Genomic DNA, 20,832 nt, shown 5'->3' on the forward strand with positions numbered 1-20,832 from the left:
ATTTGAGTCACATCTATGGCTATTTAATTCTGTTAGTGAAAGAATAATGATGCAAATATTCATAATAAACATTTGAAGCAAAAAGTGAAGTTTTGACACAGGCATATATCTGACTCTTGTATTTCATCATGTACATTTTAAAGAATTATTGTAATCTTCTGAGAACCATTAACTAACAATACAAAAAGCTCATAGCTAGGAATGCTTGGAGTGTCTGTCCATGTACTGTGCTATTGTAAGAGCTTTGGAGCCTCACTGGAAAACTGGCATGTATACTGGTATCTGTTTAGAAATTTGTCCTGAGGTAAACGAAAATCATAAACAAAATTAACCTCTAAGGTTAATTGAACACTGTCCTGGGATGCTCATTTTCTATACATTCCGTGCAAGAATCTCTAGACCTTAAAAAAAAGCTAGAAGCAGACACTAGCAATTAACAAGGAAGTTTCGCACAAACAAGCACATTAGATTTAGAACACTATCTGTCAATCATCCCTGGGGATTGTAGATGCTGAAATGTGGCACCCATCACGTTTTGCTGCAGTTTCATCTGCCTTATCATCAAAGGAGGAATACATGCCACTGGTAGAGCCTGGCGCTGCACTCACATCAAAGGAGGAATACATGCCACTGGTAGAGCCTGGCGCTGCACTCACATCAAAGGAGGAATACATGCCACTGGTAGAGCCTGGCACTGCACTCACATCAAAGGAGGAATACATGCCACTGGTAGAGCCTGGCGCTGCACTCACATCAAAGGTGGAGTGCATGCCACTGGTAGAGCCTGGCACTGCACTCACATCAAAGGTGGAGTGCATGCCACTGGTAGAACCTGGCGCTGCATTCACACCGAATCCCACTCTCAAAGCCTTCCTTCTGATGGGCATCCTTTCTAGTGTCCTGTTCCTCGTGGTTGCTACGCTGCAGAATACTGCCAGCATCATTCATGGGGTAGCAACTCGGTCAGCTCCAAGTCCTTGGAAGATTTGGGCATCTTCTGTCTCGTGGTAGTCCAAACAGTTGTGATCCAACTAGTTCTTAAAAAGAACCTTTCAAAGATCTATTTGACTTCTGCTTAAAAAGGTTTTCCCATGTTCTGCCTTACCTTGTCCCAGAACTGGCCCTGGGCCACTAGTATGGGAGATCTCAGGAGGTAATTTAAGAAAAAAAAAAAGATGCGCAGATGCACATTGGTGTTTTGCCATGGGTGTTGAGTCCCCTGGGTCTGGATACTTGAACCCAGGTCAGTCAGTGCTCTTACCTGCTGAGCCATCTTTCCACCCACCAAAAGGGAAAGTTATTTTTGTTTTTTGGTTTTTCGAGACAGGGTTTCTCCAGCTTTAGAGCCTGTCTTGGAGCTAGCTCTTGTAGACCAGGCTGGTCTCGAACTCACAGAGATCTGCCTGCCTCTGCCTCCGGAGTGCTGGGATTAAAGGCGTGTGCCACCACCGCCCAGCTCAAAAGGGAAAGTTTTATTCTTAGTTGCTATCTACAGATCCCAAATTTTAAGAGGTGATATTTTCTACTGGGATTTGTGATTCAGAGGGGCTTCTTCAGAATGCAGAAAAACCCCAAACTAAGAAAGCTGTGGAAGAAAAAATAGGCCGTGGGTGCCTGGAGGTGGAGCCAGAGGCAGGCAAACACCAGCACACCTGCTGGGAAATGAAAGTGTTTATTCCACTTGCTTCCCTTCTCCCTGTCTCCCCAGTAGGACTTTGCTGCTCCGCTGACTCTCGGCCATCATGGCTGAGTTTCTGTGTCCTCTAGACAGGACAGACACCATGTTCTTATATGTTGAATAATTCAGGCAAAACCCTTAGCTTCAGAGATACACTGACTTTTGATTCATGTCTTAAATTATAATGCTAACATATCTTTTTCCTATGTGTCTATATCCTAGACGGTGCCAACTGTCCTAAATCACTAAGAACATCCAGTTCATTCATGGCACAAGGAGGAAAAATTAAGCAGAAGTTTGTGGATCTGGGGTAAGCTCCTCCTTCTGGGAAAGTAGTTCTCCATGAGGAAAGATTGAAAAGGGATGCTACCTTTCTCTTCATGACTGTATCCCGTTATTGTAGGGCACCTTTGCGATGGAATCCCAACAAGGGGAAGAAATGGAAAGAAAAAGAAGCCAGTAGGTTTTCTGCAGGTAGCAGGTACGGGTGGGCGATTAAGAATGTACATTTTTTTCTTTAGCTAATTTTGTCCCTTTGTTAACCAAGATCAGTGGTCAGTGTTTCTAAACACACGTGATGAACCCAAAGTTGTAATCAAAAAAAAAAATTGAGCCATTATTTTATGGTTATCTTTAGTTATAGCTTTGGATAAATCCATTGATCACTAACTGCCAAATTACAGTCATATGAAAAATTTCATTAAATAATTATTTAAATGCATCTGTGTGTTATTTTAGACATATTTCAGATTTCTTTATTGTTATACTGGGTTTGATTGGTTATTGGTTTTTGTTTTGTTCTGTTGGCCTGGCTAGTCACACTATTAATGCCTTTCCTCTTCCCACATTTTCATGTAATAGGTTAATTTTGCATATGACACCATGCTGACATTCTACATACATCATACATGTAAGAATGACCACTAATCTCTTTCTGGACTCTGCAGTTTAATGGATTGCGAGAACTGTTGACTACACTTGCCTTTCAGTAAACATTTTTGTTTTATAGAGAACTAGTTTTGAACATCATATTGGCAAGTTTTCCCCGTTCTATTTTGAGGTTATATAATTTAAGATAGATTTATGTAGGGGGCAGCAAATTATAAAGCTCTGAAGCCCATGTGTCTTGGATTGAATTTTAGTTTTCTAGTTACTGCTTTTAAATCCTGGATAGGTTGTTCAGCCATCTCTGCCTCTGTTTTCTCATATGAAATAAGTGTGATAATAGTTCTTATAGGAGTAGTGTGAACATTAAATAACAGTGTGTATGAAACATTGTAAATGTTTTCTTTATACTTGGTACATAGGCAGTATTTAAAAATAATATTAATGATGACAAATTGCTGTTGTTGTGGCTTTACATTTCCTGACATCATTTTACCCTTTTACTAGGACTGGCAGACAGACAGTAGTACCATTTTTTCTTGATGAAGAATTCTACCTTCATCAGATTTGCTCCGTTTTCCTGAGGTCATGCAGAAGTCAGTGAGAGCCGAGATGGGGCTCGGACCTCTGCTCTGGGTGTCTTTTCAACACAGCACTCCAGCACTGGCCACCAGCACGTCTGGTAGTGACTGGCTTTCTCCACACTGGTGTCAGCTCAGTGCTTCTCTTGGTGTCATGGATTAGGAAAGAAACATGAACCCCAAGAGAATATAAATCACTTGGGGGATCACTTGCCTACTTCTTAGCTTGTACACTGTTGCTTCATTGTCTTGGGAGTGAGGAAAGAGAATTTTAAATTTAATTAGTTTTTGCTAGTATGGTTTTTACTTCTGCCCTCCATATTTTGAGGGACTCTCAAGAAAATTAAGTACCTGTGAGGCTACAAGCAACTCGAGCAATTTGTCTGTGTATTTTTAAAGGAGTATAAAAATCCCTGTTTTGTACGTTAAAACCAAACACTATTGACGATTCAGGAAGAAAATAATGAAGCTAGGGAGTAGAAGGTGAGCAGAGCCGCAATGGAGGGAAATTCCACCTGGAAGATGACATTCCCCTCCTGTGATCTTTCAGCGTAGAGCGGTCTTGTCCTCTTTACTTCAAGGCTTCACCTAAGAGAAGCTTCAGCACAGAATCCCACAGAAGGGGGAGTGACTGTGTTTCTAGTGGAAATCAAGCTTGCCTTGCTGGTGTTAGTGGATGCTGGCTGCACTAAAGGAACAATCACAGTGGTTGGAAGTGGTGCCACCAGTACTGGGGCTACCACTGCTGAGGCCATTTTTCTCCCACACCTGGGCTACCCGTCAGCTATCACTCCTGCTCTGTCTTTGTAAAACATAAATTCTCGATTCCCACTGCTTCACTGGACACAAATAATTCTACATATGCCAACAACACAAAATAGTTTTCAACTAGAATTATAATTTTATAATTATTAGTAGTTATTAGTAGAATTTTGGTAGGATAAAAATGAGCATATATAATTGAGATAGAAAAACAAGATAACAGAGAACTTTTCCATTTCACAAACACAAGTTTTGAGCTACCAAAGTAATTGGTAACACTAATCAGTTCAGCTTCTGTTCCTGAATGGGTTGGTAATGGACCCAGCGCCTTAAACAGCACATCCCCAGAAGAACAGCATTACCTCCCTGTAGGAGTTTCATGCAGTTGGTCCCATAGGGCTCCGCAGGTGGGGTTCAAAACATCAGCGGCTGCAGAGAGCATCCAGGGCAATCGCGGCGAAGAGAGGGGCATGGACTCTACCCCATGCAGCTTTCTCAGGAAAGGCAGCAGAAGAGCCTCAGAGAGAGCTAATAATCTCATCTCTTAGGCTCTTTGTCGATTCTCATTAACCTGTGCTGTTAGACTTGAAAGAGTAAGACTTTCAGTAACTTTCGTCTTGGTTGTCACTTTTTCTTGCCCACAGAGTTTCCTCTACTGTGTTCCTTGTGGGGACATAATAAGTCAGATACATGAGCAGCAGGAGACATGGAGAGAACAGATGAGCATGATGAGCACAATAAATAATCCCAGGGAAGAAGTATGATTTAGGGTGTACGGTAGACATTCTGAGAGAGCAGGCAGCAGCAGCACCAGGTTAGCAGAGCTTGTTAACCCTGAGAGCTACACACCTGAGCTGTAGGATCACCATAGCCCGTCTGGAACCGTAGAGCAGTGAACACTGGTTAGTGGTCAGTGAAGCACCTACTTGGAACACTGTTGAGAAGTCCCAGTGTAGAGTCAATGGGTGTGTGTGTGTGTGTGTGTGTGCGTGTGCGTGTGCGTGTGCGTGTGCGTGTGCGTGTGCCTGACAAAGGTGGATGACGGTATGTTGGGGAAGTGACTGAGAGTGCAGATGGCGCTCCTATTTATAAATAAATTTGCATTTACCTTAAAAGGATGGCCAGTGACGAGAAGCCTGAGATGCAGCCCAGGGTAGTGGTCCTATCAGTATGTCACATTGGCTCCCCACCAAATGCAAGTGCATGGCGTCTAACTTTACATCCTTCTCTGTGCTACATCTACTATGGCTGCCACCATCAGCTGTGGTTACTGAGCTGGTCTGTGGTGGAAAGTGCAGCCTCCTCCGAAACTTAGTGTGGAAAAGGAGTGATACACATCATAGTGTTCCTAATATTAATTGTATTCTAAAATACAATTGGAGTTGTAGATAGACTTTTCATGTGGCTGCTAGAAAAGTTTAATTTATACATGTGACCCACACTATGAGTCTATTCTATAGTGCTGTTCTGTATTGTTCTATGAAAAATGAATATACCTTAGATCCCAAATCATTATGATATTGACCTGTAATTATTATGTCCTTTCATTTATTTATATATATTCTACTCTTAGTCCCCAAATTTTCTGTTTACATTCACAAGTGTGTGTTTTGTAACGTAATTTATTTTAGAAGTAAACAGCATGGAAAAAAGTAAGATAATGCAAAAAAAAGTATAGTTGGTACATAAACTGCAGCATCTTTAGCAACAGCTTCACAGTAACCACCGTGTTCACCTCTCAATAAAAACCAAGGGCATAAGGAAGGTTCAGAACCTAAGTTCAAAACTCAGTTATGCCATTTATTTTAGTCAAGTTATTGTACCTGTCAGTGCCTCAGTTTTCTAATCTGAAAAAATGGAGTCATGCACATTCCTCATGTAGCCATCTACAGACTTTTGGGGAGCCTGTGAGGGTTAATATTTCAGTGCATGTTAGTTCTCTAACAAGTATACACTGCTGTGGCATCATTTCTAATATTTAGAGAAAGTTTGTTTGGAAGGAAACAAAACATTCCTTACGTATATTATTACACTGACAGACTTGTCCATCCAAGGATGACTTTTTTTGTCGATATCTTGGAAAGCAAGAGCCTCAATAGATTGTATTACAGGCAGTCTTTCATGGACAATATTTCTCTCAAAGCCGTTAGATAAACTCTGGCATACCAGGATCCTGGAGGACCACTTTGCCCTGCTGCTGGGCAAGGCAAGAGCCTCCTTGATGACAGTCTGTGCTGAGCGGAGAGACACCCATTAGCACAGGGGATCGAGGTGGACACTTGAGCTTATAAAGGAAAACACCTCATTTGTGCTAGGCTGGGCCCCGTGAGAGCACCACTGTGGGGAGCAGAGCCCTTTTTGCAGGGTTCGGTCTAGTTGATAAAATAATTTAAGAGCAAGCATAGTGGTTATCTCAGTGACCATCTTATTGTAGATAGAGGGGGGAAAGAGGAGCGAGCTAGAGATCTTGGCGGTGGCTGAGAGAAGAGATGGAAAGAGTGAAGACGAATGTGTGCCATGGAAAACACGGGCAGAGAGACAGAACCCCATAACCTTTGTTCCTTGTCAGGGTGCACCCTTCTCAAAGGGTGGTGTGTACCTCCTCACAGAAACTGCACCCCATACTTTCAGAGCCACCGGGAAGAAATGCGTAACCATCACAGCAAGTGGCTCGGCTGTGTCATCAAACAGGAGCTGCTTGGCGTGGCCAGATCTCAGAGTGGGATGGAGAGGGAGAGCAGTGAAATCAGCTTATGGTTTAGCTTCCTTAGTTGCAGTCTAGAGAAGGATTTTCTGTCATCAGCATCTCCGTTAGCTCTGTGGTCAGCTTAAAGATTCCGTATTGGTTCATCTTTAACATCACCGTGGTTCCAAGAAGCTGTGCATCTTCATCACTTACACACTTGGCCCTTGCTGTCTTGTTTTTAATCTAGCAGTGGAAAGCTAGTGCTTGAAGATGAATTAGAAGCAGCTTGGAGATTTCCCATTATTGTGATTGAAATCTGCCTTTCTTTCATTTGCTATCTAACAGGTTCTTACTGACCACCGATCATGCCGTTTAACCCAGAGGAAGCTGACATATTGCTGCTGCTTGTGCAGTTGGGCTTGGGAGGAAATGGCTGCAGAGAATGATTTCACCCTCTCTTTCTGCCTGCCTTGTCCTGTGAAGAGCAGTGAGCTTTATGCCGCCTCTGGGACATGCCAGCTTCATAATCTGAAACTCACAGAATAAAAAAGTGCACACCTAGCAAGGAAACATTTTTGAATGATGTTAAGGAAAAAAAAAGGTCTTGAGCTGGGCATATACCTTAGTTATAGAGGTCTTGCCTGGTATGCATGGGATCCTGAGTTTCACCCCTTTCCCTAAAGTGGGTCCAGAACTTGGGAGATGGAGGCAAGAGGATCATAAATTCCAGATCATTCCCTATGCTACATAGCAAGTTCAAGGCCAGCTGGGGGATCTTGATACTCTGTTTCAGAAAAAAGAGAACCTTTCATTTCAACATCCTGAATTAAATTTGTAACTGGAAGGGGACTCTAAGCATCTTTGCTTTTGTCAGTTTGGATGACAATAATGTATATAAATATAAAAACACAAATCCAAAATGAGATTGGGTGGGCTGGAGAGATGGCTCAATCATTAAAATACTTGCCAAACATTCACGAGAACCTGAGTTTAGGTTCCTGGCACCCGTGTGAGAGCTGGTCGTGGCAGTGCAGGTCTAAGACCCCAACACTGAAGGGATGGACCATGTGACCCTCTGGAACTCCCTAGCTCACCAGCCTATACAGTGGTGAGCTCCACATTCAGCAAGAGCCCCTGCTTCAAAAAGAGAAGGTGGGAGAGGCACAGAAAGACTTCTGATATTGTCAACCTTTCGCCTCTGCACACACACATGCACACATAAATGAACATGTACATACATCACAGGAAGGGAGGGAGGGAGCAAGGAAAAAAGGAGAAAAAAGAGGTGTAGGTCATTAAAGTGAATTTAAATGTCCAAACATGTATCCCAGATGCAGAATGTGTGATTAGCCTGCCTAAGGTTCTGGGTTTAAACCCAATCACCAAAATTAATGAAAATGGAATTTTATTAGAGCCAGAAGCCACACTTTGCTCAGATTTAGAATAGCACACTTTTCTTGAATACCTAAGAGGCGGATTTATTGTCCTGAAATTAACATCTGTTTCGAGAGCGTGGATCTACATTATCCTTTTCAGCAATTCAGCTGAAAGCCTGCAGAGGAGAGAGAACGGTTTGATCATCTCCTGGGAGTTAGGGCCGAGCTGTCTACTGTGGCTTTAAGAGGGACTCTTGGCTGCTGATCAGAAATGCCAGCCAGATGTCCACGGTGACTGAGCCCGGGTGCCAGATGGGTACATGTTTCTAATGCTCCCCAGCAGGATCTCTAAGTTCCCTGTGGATGGGTCTGGCCTCACAGCCTTGGTCTCTTCAGTGGATTTTAGATCTTCTCAAAATGACTTCATCTGACTTAGATGAGTGGGCGTCTATGCACATTCCTCTTGTAGCTATTGCAATTTACACAATTTTGTGGCTCTTTATGGTCTCTCTGCCTGACAATTTATGAACTGCAAATATTTTGATGAAATCTTAATAGATGCTGAATAGTTCATATACCGTATTTGCAGAATAAATATATTTATTTATTAAGTGATATTTAAAACAACAAATATCACTGTTGGTATTTAGCTTAAAAAGCTGATTTTTAGGGTACCAACCCCAGGATAAATGAGTTCCAGAGTATATGTAAGTGAGTTAACTAGAAAGTTATTAGCCACAAACCATTTGACTACGGGAAAGGTTAATCCGATGACATCTTTAGCTTATGAAAATTAAATTTGATGACAATTATTTCTTCTAGTACCTAACAATAAAACATGTAAGGAAGTACAATGACAAGGGCTTATGATTCTTTGATTTTTTTCTTAATGATAAGCTTTTGGTGTATAAACTACCCTAGGTGAAGGAAGTATAAAATATAGCTCCTTTGACCCTCTGGAAGTCATATTCGGGTCCATTAACTATCCACTCTACTACTCTTGACTTAGAAGAGAGAGGAATAAAGGGAAAGAAAGAGGGAAGAAAAAGGGAGGGAGGAGAAGAGGGAAGAAGGTAGGATGTTGTATTGTTCTGAACATTTTCTCCACAAAGTAAGACAGACAATAAGAGGCAGTCAAAGCAGAACTCAAGCTTCCAACCCTTTCTGCCCCTTCATAGGCTCAAGAGTTCAGTTTTTCCAGGAAAAAATTGGTGTTTGCTTTAGTAAACAAGCCTGGTAGGCAGTCGCATCTATAATTTTAAAGGAATAGAGTATTGGGTATCTTAATGAATATTCTATTACTCTAGTTCCAAGCAAATGGAAGTGAGTTCTTTTCTTTGAGAATAAAGAAAGGTTACATACGGGGGTTAGTTACACAGTCATGGATATTAAAGCTATAGGTAATAAGTAATGGAACCAGAAGATAGACACAACAGGGCACAGCCAGACTCATGAAGAGCTGAAAAGGCAAAACAAAAAAAAGTCCAGAATCTTCCAGTTTTCACCTGTGAGACAATCCTTGTTACCCTGGAAGTGGGCTGTCATTGCTTCCTGCCAACTCTTTCCCCAACTTTCCATTATTTTTGTGTGTAAGGCTGCAGAAAGAGAGCCTCTGTCTGAGTCTGGGGATCCATGACCTTATTCACCACTCTAAGAACAGCATGGCCCGGAGCCCATCCTCAATACTATATGCAAATATTCATGCTCGTTATTAGTATTTAATATTTTCCTGGGATTTTCCGATTGTTTTCAGCTGTTGCTTGCTCTAAGTTGAGATTCCCTAAAGTCCCTTTCAAATGAAGCCAGTGAGTGGCAGCATTCTGAATCCCTCCCTTTCGTCCTCTTAAGGTAGTGGTGCTGATCTAGAACCCCAGCTACAAAGACGATTACTGTGGGAGTAGGATGAGGTTGTCATGCTACCCTTTGATACACAGCTTCCTCGCAAACTCCCAGACAGCGGCTATCTAGGGGTACTAGACAGAAAGGAGTATGACCTTCAGAATCATCTTTTCCTTCCTGTGTCCAGTCTCTAATGTGTGGAACTACAGAGCAGAGAAGATGTTTTTGTTTCTGCACACACTATTATGGGCATTTTTACTAAAATGTAGGGGCTTAGTTGAAGACAAGCCCTAAAAGTTAAGTGAGAGTCCCATAGAGCTACCCTCTCAGATAGCACGGGGCCACATTTGAAGTGGATGGAAAGAGTTTATTGCTGAGATAAAGCTTGAGTCTAATCTTATCACCCTCCTAGAAATATTTATTTACATTTTAACTGAGATTGTTTGCCTTATGGAGATAAGCTTTCTCCCTCTCTCCCAGAAGGGAGGCAGACATCTGTCCATTTGCATTATTGCCATCCAGACTTATGTTTCCAGAATCCTTCACCTCCTATAGACCAGGGGTATAATAGCTTCGAGGACTCAAAGTGTCAGAACCCGTAAGAGGAAACTGAATTGTGTAGAGCCAGGAAGCAATTTTACACACATGACCACTGGTGTTTCCTATCTGCAATGACTTGTGTTGCACTTGCATTCAAGATAATCATAAGTGGTACTATCTAAAGAGTCAGCTCAGACCTGTGTTAACACACTGACTCCACACCAACTTCTCTCCTATTCTGAGTTGTGACTCTCGCAGCTGTACCTGCTTTAGTTGGTCCATGGACAAAGAATAAAAAGTGCCCATCAAGAGCACAGGGCCACTGCAAGTGTGCTCTGGCTCAGCTGCTGGACTCTCCTGTCTTGTGATAATGAGTAACTAGATTAAGAATACAAATTTGCCATTTACTTTAAGCTTTAAGATGGGGTTCAAGGTCAGCCTGTGTCACCTTGATTTCTGTTATTCTTAAGACACCCCCCACACACAAACACTATAACATGACCATATCTTCTGGATTCTTGTATATGACCATCCATTGTATTTGCCCATCCTGCTGTGTAAGTTTTACCAAAGCTTCACAAGGTTTCTGTTCTCATAGCTATTTTTGCCACCTTTTGCATCTGTTTATCACCTACAGTCTCCAGGATGCTTGCATGAGGATTGCTACTTTTGGTTCTTGTATACAATTTGGAAATAAGCCCTAAGGTTTAAGACTTGATTCTGTCTATATCAACTTGAATTCTATTTCAAAATGTACTTAAAATGAGGTCCAAAGGGATTGGGAATCAGCATCAACTAGGATTAGAAAGTATCTTAAGTCTATGGTATCAAGGCATTTTCAATCAAAGGGATTCCTGTCGTCATAGTATCAACAACTACCCAGAAATTAGCTTCCATACAATATCATTTGTTCAATGATACTGAGCATCACCTCTTCCAAATGCACACAAGCATTTCCTTCTTCAGTTTCTGCACAAGGAGATGAATACAAATATGACAGTACCTACACTAAGTTTAAAAAAGAAAAACTGTTTTTCAACTGCCTTTGAGTCTTTAACTGTTTCTAGACCTTTAGTGACTTTCATGGGTCTTTAACAAATATTAACCTACTTAATTCATAGAAGTCACATGTGAGATACATCAAAATACTTGCTTTGTACAGATCAGGACAGAGGGACAGAAAAGGCCTGAGGCCACACCCTCAGGAGGTGTTATGCCTGCAGTTTCCAAGTGATCCATGATGACTTCAGGCCCTATAGTCCTCCTGTGAAAGACACTGAGCTTTTGATGAAAAACCTTCATGTTCTGCTTAACATAACACATGCTCCAAAATTTCCAAATCACTGAATCTTTCAGTCATAGACACAGGGAGATGAATCCAGAGGTAGGCAGGAAGAGTGATGCTTGTGGGCTAGTGTCACTCGCTTGATGGCTGTCTTAGAAGCAGTCTCTGAAAGCCTGCCACTCTGATTTCAATTCATTCGTGTATACTTGCAAAGGCACATTTAGTACAATATCGCTATGGAAATTGCAGTTCAAAACAATGTGTTATCATAGCTTCCATTAAAATGCAAAAAGGAAAGTATTCAGGTTAATGCTATTGCCCAAATTGTTCCATTTTTACTATCCTAAATAGAACAGTTTCTCAGTTTTTACCTGTGTAGAGAGTCTCTTTGGAATTGGGTTCAGTGTGTCTTTTGCCATTTCTCTGTCTAACATGGTCATTCTTTTCACACCGCAGGGTCTTCAGAAGCAAGTTGGAGAACTGGAAAGCCAAGCCTCCCCCCGCGGCTCAGGCCTCTCCTCGCTCTCCTTGCATGCCTTTCTCATGGTTTACTGAAAGTCGGAAAGGATCCTATTCCTTCAGGAACCTGCCTTCAGTTCCGAGTCCCCTTCTGCCTTCTCCTGAGACCCTAATTTCAGATAAAACAGGGTCCAAGGTAGACAACCGGACTAAAAGAGCTGACAAGAAAGCCCCCATTCCTATCTCCTCTCAACTTTTGGAAGGCCTTCTCAACCTGTGTGTACACTCTGGGTCTCAGGAGCCAATGTGCTAACACTGCCATAGGCTTGCATGGTGTTTCCTTTGTGTGGAGAAATGCCTTACCTAACCAGCACCCTTTTCAGTACTGGTCCATTCTAGCGTGTGTCTCTCTTCCATTGCCTGTCATTTCACCACTGTTAAATCTCAGTTTGACAGTTAAGCCATGCTGGGAAAGGGGCATTCAAATGATGAAACAGTGTCTTGGATGTTTACTAAGTGTTCTTCTTTAACTTACATTATGAAACTCTTTCACTGTGCTTGTCAAGATTTACTGGAAAATAGATAAATTGGAACTGACTGTGTTCGATACATTTAAGAGAAACAAACAGAACAAACAAACAGAAACCACTGGCACATAGCATCTTACTTTTTGTATTGAATCTACATTTTGTGGAATGTGCATAGTTCCTGTTCTAATTCTGTCGCCAAAGTTCTTTATCATTAGCAGAATTAGAAATAATATGCATAGGTGTGACGCACTTAAAATGCTTAATGGTTGTTTCCAGCATGACACTGCAAACCTTAACTAATATTTTACTGAAACACATACGGTGGCTAACCTTGGAGTTATTCGGGCTTCTTTTTTCTGTGTTCACCCTTCTTTCCCAAACAGAAATATGTGATTAATCTTGTTTGAACTTATTTCCTTTCTTGAGGTCAGCAGCTCAAAAGGTTCTGAATGAGGGGCTAGAGGATTGCATCTCCCATGATAATACCAAGGGTGATGTTTTGTGTGTAATACCTTACAGCTGGTATGTTCTACCAGCCTCCACTCTTTTTGGAAGATTTATCAAATCTTGGAGTTGGTCTGGTACTAAACTCTTGAGTTTCTGGCATGGTGTTCCTTCTCAGTAAAGAGCCTGGTGGAAATAACAGTCCAGTTCCTAGGGAAGGGTAGTGTGGAGGGAGATGGTGCTGGGTGGTCACTTGAGTTCCTGGGGATTCAGTCATTCTACAAGTAGCAAAGTTTTGTTCATAATCAACCCTTTGGACTTTTTCGTGTTGTTCTGAGACTTAAGTTTCACTTGAGTGAATCTAACATTATCGCACACTAAAGAGAGTTTCAGTGCACAGTGTTTTCACCACTGAGGCTCGGTGGCCATCATCCAGTTGTTTTTTAGCATCTGCTGAGCATGTTACAGGACTTCTGGGGAGTAATTTCCTGTACTCCAGGAGCTGATGCAGACTTGGGGTCTGTTCCATGCAGTCCCCTTGGCTTATATTCCAACATGTAACTAGTGTTGTGTCTGAAGGGTGCATCCCGGAGGGGACCTGTCACTTCTCACAGGATTTATCACAGCCAGCCCCATGCCGTCTTTCCCAGGGGCATTCCAGCTACCTTCCTGATATGAGTTGCCATCTGTTCCTGATAACTCAGCCTCTGCACAGCATCTTGTTTTTCTACTTACTCTGTTCCTTATCACAATTAGGGTCAAAGCAGATGGGCTTATTAATATCACTCCTCTGAGCAGTTACAGAGGATAATGAATTCTGTACCCTTGGAGAGAAACTGAAAAATCATTTCTCTACAACACCTATCCTTGCATCAGATGGAGAAAGTGCCCGGAGTTTCCAGTTAGTCTCAAAAGGTGCAGCATCCTCTGCTTGTGCCCAATTGAAGGCCATCATCGCCAAACCAAAGTCAAGTCTCTTCTAAAGAAAATTGATGGAAGTGAAGCAGTTGAGGGCTTGGAAGCATACCTGCCTCTAGTTCACTCTGTGTGTTCCCATAACATTGTTTTATTTGTTTTTACAGAATTTCACCTTTAATGATGACTTCAGTCCAAGTAGTACCAGCTCGGCAGACCTGAGTGGCTTAGGAGCAGAACCCAAGACACCAGGGCTCTCCCAGTCCCTGGCGCTGTCCTCAGATGAGGTACTGGAGAGGCACCATGGCAGAGCTGAGTTTTCATGTCATGCATTTCCTCCATTTCCCACCATGGGAAGATATTTGATGGTAGATTTAGCATAGAAATGATCAGCACTGAGGTTTTATGTTTAGCGTAAGTTCTTCATGATTCCACCCCACTCTTCTTCAACATTAAAGTTTAGTTTCTGAACCCTTTGAAGCTTCCTAGACCTCCTGTCATATATGGAAACACATGGTAGGGAGTCTGGGCACTGAGAACAAGACTAGATAACAATTTACCTCTCTCTGATGCTGTTAATTATCCATTTCCACTTCCCTCATCCAGAGTTGTCCCTTCCCCCAGGCTCTTGACAGTCCTCTGAATGTGATGTGCCCAGTTGAATCATTGCAACCATTAGGCACACTTTTGGAAAGAAAATAGAGTTAGACCCATTTATCCATATGCTAAAGTGAGGATTAGCCTTGCTAAGAATTATCAGGAAATATATATAGAGAGAGCAGCAGAAAGCTATATTGGGATTGCCTAGTTAAAAACTGGCGGAAGTCGGGGGTGGGGCAGGAAATAATGTAACTAAAATATTTTTCCTCTTACATATAAAATAATTGGTCTTATTTATTTATAACATGAGTTTTATGCATCAAGACTCCAAACAAGACTCCATTTTTTCCTTTTAAACTTTTCTGATCATGTTTTTCTAGCGGGCTTGGTTTTGATGTAATAAAGAGTGCACTGTGGATGTTGTGTGTCCCATTTCTGTAACACTCTTCTTCTTGGTTCTTTCGTTGCTACTCACCCAGAGCCTGGATATGATAGATGATGAGGTGAGCTATCTGTGGGGTGTGTGTGGTGCCTTGTGTGGTTTGAACTTGCTTTTTTCTCCTTACAACACTACAAGAACACTGTGTGAGGGAGGAAAGATCGCACTTCTTTACATCTTAGTAAGAGGTGTTCCTGGATCAAGAGGCCGAGTCCCTCTGCAGGGCCCCTCATTTATCTCCCACAACCATCAGCTGGCATACTTCATTCTTCCTTGCATCCTCTGCCTCCCCCTCAGCGTACACCCTCCTCTCTTCTCTACTCTTCAAGTAACTCCCCAGGGAAACTCCTATCTTTCCTCTGAGCCCTATCATGACTTCATCTTCTCTCAACTTAGTGGTTCTAGGTACTCTCCTGCCTCTGCACAAATAAAGGGGATAGTGGACAGTGGACAGAGCCTGAAATTTGCAATGAGCCTTTTGTTAAACAACGCCACTTATTAATGCATTGTCTAAGAGGGATCGTGGAAGTTCTCTGAGCCTTAGCTTTCTCCTGTCTTAAAATTAATTGTGGATGTTAGTGCCCTACCATCCTCACAGGTTTGCTTCCTACTCAGATGAAATGATGGTTGTGAAATCTCCCTAAGGAGTCTTGAGGAATTTAAGACCTTTTTCTATAAAGTGAAGGAGACAATATTTTTAATGTGTTTTTAATGTAACTTTATTGTCTTTTAAAAGCATAAATTTAAAGTGTTGTATTGGATATAGAGATATATAAAATATTTATTTTCTACCTCTGATAATATTTCCAGAGTTATGTATTATAAAATCATCAGTGTTAGTGTGCACTTTTTCAATTTTTAACTTTCTTCATTTGTAGTGGTGCTTTATTTATGGAATCTTATTAATTTTCCATCTGCCAGAATTGCTAGGTAATAGACAAGTTTTTCTTAACAAAAGTAAAACTATTATCATTTTATGATTTATAAATAAATATAGCTCTGTGGCTTGAGATAGCGTACTATGAGCCATGGTGTTTTTGTTATTTAACCACACTGCATACATTCCTATCTCAGATCCTTGACGATGGACAGTCTCCCAAACACAGTCTGAGTCTGAATCGGGCCATTCATGAGTGGAGTGTGCAACAGGTTTCTCACTGGTTAATGAGCCTAAATCTGGACCAGTATGTGTCTGAATTCAGTGCCCAGAACATCACTGGGGAGCAGCTCCTGCAGCTGGATGGCAATAAACTGAAGGTAAAGAATTGTCTGCCTGTGTTAGGTTACCAGTTATGTGTATTGCTTGTAACACCTTACATTTTCATTAGCTGAGAGTGTTCTGCATATCCATGTGGTAATTTTTGTCAGTACTGAGCAGAAAAGATACTGAATTGTTTCTCAGTAGGAAATGAAGCTTTAGGAAGTTCATCCGGGGTTCTGACTCAGGATAGGCTGCTGACCAAGAGGGTTAGGGACCCTTCCTTTGCTTCCCATGGCAACACAGGACCTCTATTTTAACACTACTCACTTCCCATCGTAATATTAATTTCTAGTGATGGCCGGTGCAAATCTTTCTTTCTTCATTTCTTCTCACGCCCCCCTCCTACCTACTACCTGGAAACTGAAATGATGGCCCCAACGTTCTCCCTTAAGTATATGCAAGCCGTCCTTCCCTGTCACCTCCATTGCACCTTCATTTCCATCATCCAGCCCATCTCTCTTAAAGACTGAGATGGCGCCCAACCCTATGGAGAAAGAGCAAGAAGAGGGTACAGGCAGTTCCACACACCCCTCCCCACTGCTTCAGGCTCCCAGGAGGCTGATGGATAGATGAGTGTCTCTTGGCAGTCTTTGAAAAGGTTAGAGATCAATCAATAGCTTGTGAATATGAAGGCCCCATCGACAAGGTTGTCCCTGTTGGGGAGGCAGATGCTTCCTGCTGTTGATGCTGAAGGTCATGGAACATTTAAAGTACACAGCCATCTTCCCTGATTCTGAATTCTAAACTCATCCGGCAACCTCATCATTTTAATTGGGCTTCCTCTATAGGTCTGCCTTTGGGAAGGCAACGGTCAGAGAGATGGGCATGCTGGTCTCAAAGACATTTTTGGTTCTGGTTGTAAATAACTACATTGGCAATAGAGAGGCCATTTCGCTTCCTCCTGCTCTTCTTGGAGCCTTCTGTGACGGCAGGTGCTCTCCGCTTCCCCTTGAAGATATTGATGACTTTAGTGGAAGGTTGAAGCGGGATCGTGCCCTTTTCATTTATTCTCTCATTAGCCACCAATTTGGAAAGCATTTTATTAATGACTTCTGGAGTGTATTTTGCAAAGAACTTCAAAGAACAAAGCTCAAATCCTCCATGCATACAGAATTTGGCAAGTGTAGTCTGCCTTTCCTCAGCTCTGACCTCCTCCTTCTATGTATAACTAAGGTCATGAGATTAAGCATAGTATGATGTTTTCCTCATCATAAGCAAAGAGGTCAGCAGTTTTTCAGATTCAGTTTGTTCGTGTGCTTCCTTTGTAGGCTCTTGGGATGACGTCATCCCAGGATCGGGCACTGGTTAAAAAACAACTGAAGGAAATGAAGATGTCTCTAGAGAAGGCTCGGAAGGCTCGCGAGAAAATGGAAAAACAGAGAGAAAAACTGAGGAGACGGGAACAAGAACAAATGCAGAGGAAGTCCAAAACAGAAAAGATGACATCCACGACGGAGAGCAACACTGAGCAGTAACCCCGTGGAAGTTTGAAGGAAGTCCCGCCCCTTCCTGTCCCCCTTCTCCTGCAGAGGATGAAGAAGAAACTGATGGGGATAATGCCATTGTAGGCAGTTTAAAGAACTGTGTGTTGGATTCACTCCTAACTCTAACATAATAATCCCAAGCCACCTTTGGTTTATTAATTTATTAATTAATTACAAACCAGAAATATCATTTTTCTCTTCTACTTACCAACATCCTGCGCTGTGCTGAGTGTATCGTGCCACGTAGAGAACCAAGCCGGACGCAGCCAATGAGAGCAGGATTCACTCTGGCGTTGTGAGTGGACTACCCAGAATTTGCAGTGAGAGCCCCTAAAGCTGAGATAGTAGCTGTGGTGGTTTGAGTGCAGAGGACGCTGCCTTGAGACAAGGGAGCTGCTGTGTCCTGGGTTGCAGATCCTGATACTGTGTGTAAGCGAGGCTCCCTTCGATTTCAGTGTTAGAAGTCAGTCCCGTTGTGGGAATGTGGGTGCCCAGCTCATAATTACCAGATGAGGGAAAGAGCAAGAGTTGTTCCATTTGCTGGAATCAGAGAAAGAGAGAAAATAGTAGTTATCTGTTAACTCTAGAAGAAATGAAAAAGGCTTAGGAACCCAGATGTGGGTGCCCTAAGGGGCTTGCGGGGGGTGGCGGCAGCATTTTCCTTCATGTATCGCCCAACAAAAAAGAGAATATAAGATCCTGGTGCAGCCCTAGGTGTTGAGACCCGCTGGTGTGTTGGCCAGCCCATCGAGCCCAGGGTGCAGTGGCCCTGACAAACAGTACAGCCCCTCCCTCCCGACAAATTGGGCAGGAAATTGATTTTAAGGAAAGAATGTTTTCAGGTTTCCTCTCCTGAGACACATTCTGGCTGTCTTCAGCCTGCTTCTGACACAGTCAGGGGCTTGTCACGTATTTTCTCCCCAGAATTTCCCAGGTGGGCCCAGCTAGTGTTTTAACAAATGCACTTTTAAGAACTTAAAACTAGAAATACTGGTTGGAGACTGAGACTTAGGTAACAGTCAACCAGGAGTTTCTTCTTCTTCTTCTTCTTCTTCTTCTTCTTCTTCTGCTTCTGCTTCTGCTTCTGCTTCTGCTTCTGCTTCTGCTTCTGCTTCTGCTGCTTCTTCCTTCTCCTTCTCCTTCTCCTCCTCCTCCTTTTTTTTTTTTTTTTTTTTTTTTTTTTTTTTTTTTTTTTTTTTTGAGCACACAAGATTCTTTCCTGTAAAGGACAGCTGTCAGTTACATTTCAGAGACATTTGAAATGACTTTTCTAAGTAATTCTCTTCCACAATCTAGAGATTTCCAGACTTGTTTAAGGCATGGGGTGGACTTTTAGCAGTGTAAGATCTTATTTTTAAGTCCAGTATTAAGGATTCCAGTATTTTACTAACCAAAGCTAACTCAGGAGAGTTGGGAAGGAAGAGGAGAAAACAAACTCGTCTTGAGACATTTCAAACCGTGAGGGGTTTATTTGTTTGCTTGCCTTTAGTTTTGCTTTTTTGCTTCTGTATCTAACTCTCGCTGCTGCATTGACTCTACAAAGCTGACGTTACCTACTTTACGGTGAACAAAATTTCAGTACAGCTGCAGGCTAGACGAATTCTTGGCGCATATTTTATTTCCTTCACTCCACCAGGCCCTTCTGCTCACAGCCCTGTGCATGTCTCCTCTGGATGCACAGAGTCTGCATCAGGCTGTGGAGTTATCACAGGTGTCTGAGGCTAGGGCTCTGCTGCCTCTGTGACCTCACTTTGAACTGTAACATTGTGACTTTTTCTTTTTATTGTTATTTTTGAAACATTTAAATTCTGAAGTTATCTGAACTAGAAACTTAATCCTGTTCTTTCTCCCAGGGCCTGCTTCTTTTTCTGGCCCACAGCATTTCTGTTAGGTTTTGGTCTTTCCAAAACCGACATACCAGTCCTAAACATGATAGGGAAGTAGCTAAGTGTTCTGCAGTCGCCAGACCTGCTTCATGGTTCTTGCTTGGGGTCAAGTACTGGGTGCCTGTTTATGTCTTCGGATGTCTGATGCTTGGCCACTCATTATGGTGAGAAACCAAGAGACACATTACTGAACTACAAATTCAGCAAACATTTCTAAGACCAGAAGACTAGCAAAAATCAGGCAATACTAATGCTTGCTATTGTAAATTTTACCTGGATTTCTTTTCTTTGGGGGAAAACAAACCTGGATTGCACTGGAAGCTTCTTTGTGTTCATTTATAAGAGCAGAAACAGAAGGACGGTCATTTTCAGTCGTGTTTACACTTTGATGATTTGAAATTGAAAATGTATATATTTGAAGTGTCTATAGTCTGTCTCTGCCTGTACCTTATGATCTGTTATATTGCATTTCTTAAATACAGCATTCTTACTGCAACTCTATGAACACTTCAGTGCTTGGATCAGCATTTATATCACAGTTAGAAATCAAATTTATTCTCATTACGTCATTTAGTTTAGATTTCGACCATTTTGATTTTTAAGTTAAATTATCACAATCTTAGACCAAAATAAGTTCCTTTAACATTGCTACTAAAAACTGCTGAAATTTTAAAAGGCTCTTGATTCTTCTGTTGCTCAGCAAAGGATGGGCATACGCTGGTTGGTGTGTGTGACAGCGAAGAGAAGGCCCTCAAATCTCATGAGCAATTATTTTCCCATCTAGTTTTGTTATTGACTGTGGTGCATGATAATAATTGAGTTTCTGCTGTCTTGCACAATTCCTTCTTTAATACTGTAGTTTTCTGGGTTTATTCAATTAATTTAACAGAGAATTGTTGCTTTGTGGACATTAAAGATTTTGGAAGGTTTTTTAATGATCAACAAATGAAAAAAGAGAATGTCTGCTGACTGTGAACTGTATTCCAATGAAGTACTCAATAGGACTCCATCAGTCACCAGAAGTGTTTTGGGGTACAGGTGATGTTTGGGCATGGGGATACAGGGCGAGGCCCTGCTGTAGTGTAGGTAGAATAGGCACATGCTCTGGGTCCGGGTTCCAATAAAGAACTCTGTAGGGGTTGCTGCACTAAGACCAAGTCCTTTTCAGTGGTGCGCATGCGT

The 20,832-nt window shown here is 42.0% G+C and overlaps 1 protein-coding gene across 5 annotated transcripts in view; it reads left to right on the forward strand.

The window, feature by feature from the left end:
• The window catches only part of Ppp1r9a (protein phosphatase 1 regulatory subunit 9A), a 296,952-nt gene extending 278,050 nt beyond the window's left edge, over window positions 1-18,902 (forward strand). For 3 of the 5 annotated variants that reach the window (XM_038320888.1, XM_038320891.1, XM_038320889.1), the window contains 6 exons: window positions 1,901-1,988; window positions 2,082-2,159; window positions 12,089-12,287; window positions 14,148-14,267; window positions 16,094-16,276; window positions 17,549-18,902. In XM_038320888.1, coding sequence (XP_038176816.1) covers window positions 1,901-1,988; window positions 2,082-2,159; window positions 12,089-12,287; window positions 14,148-14,267; window positions 16,094-16,276; window positions 17,549-17,755 — 875 coding nt within the window. In that variant the 3' untranslated portion in view covers window positions 17,756-18,902. The remainder of the gene's footprint in view (window positions 1-1,900; window positions 1,989-2,081; window positions 2,160-12,088; window positions 12,288-14,147; window positions 14,268-16,093; window positions 16,277-17,548) is intronic. The other 2 variants (XM_038320892.1, XM_038320893.1) reach the window with 1 other exon arrangement.
• Window positions 18,903-20,832: the final 1,930 nt, after the last annotated feature.

The sequence above is a fragment of the Arvicola amphibius genome, chromosome 2, assembly GCF_903992535.2.
Source record: "Arvicola amphibius chromosome 2, mArvAmp1.2, whole genome shotgun sequence".
In the NCBI taxonomy this organism is placed as follows: Eukaryota; Metazoa; Chordata; class Mammalia; order Rodentia; family Cricetidae; genus Arvicola; species Arvicola amphibius.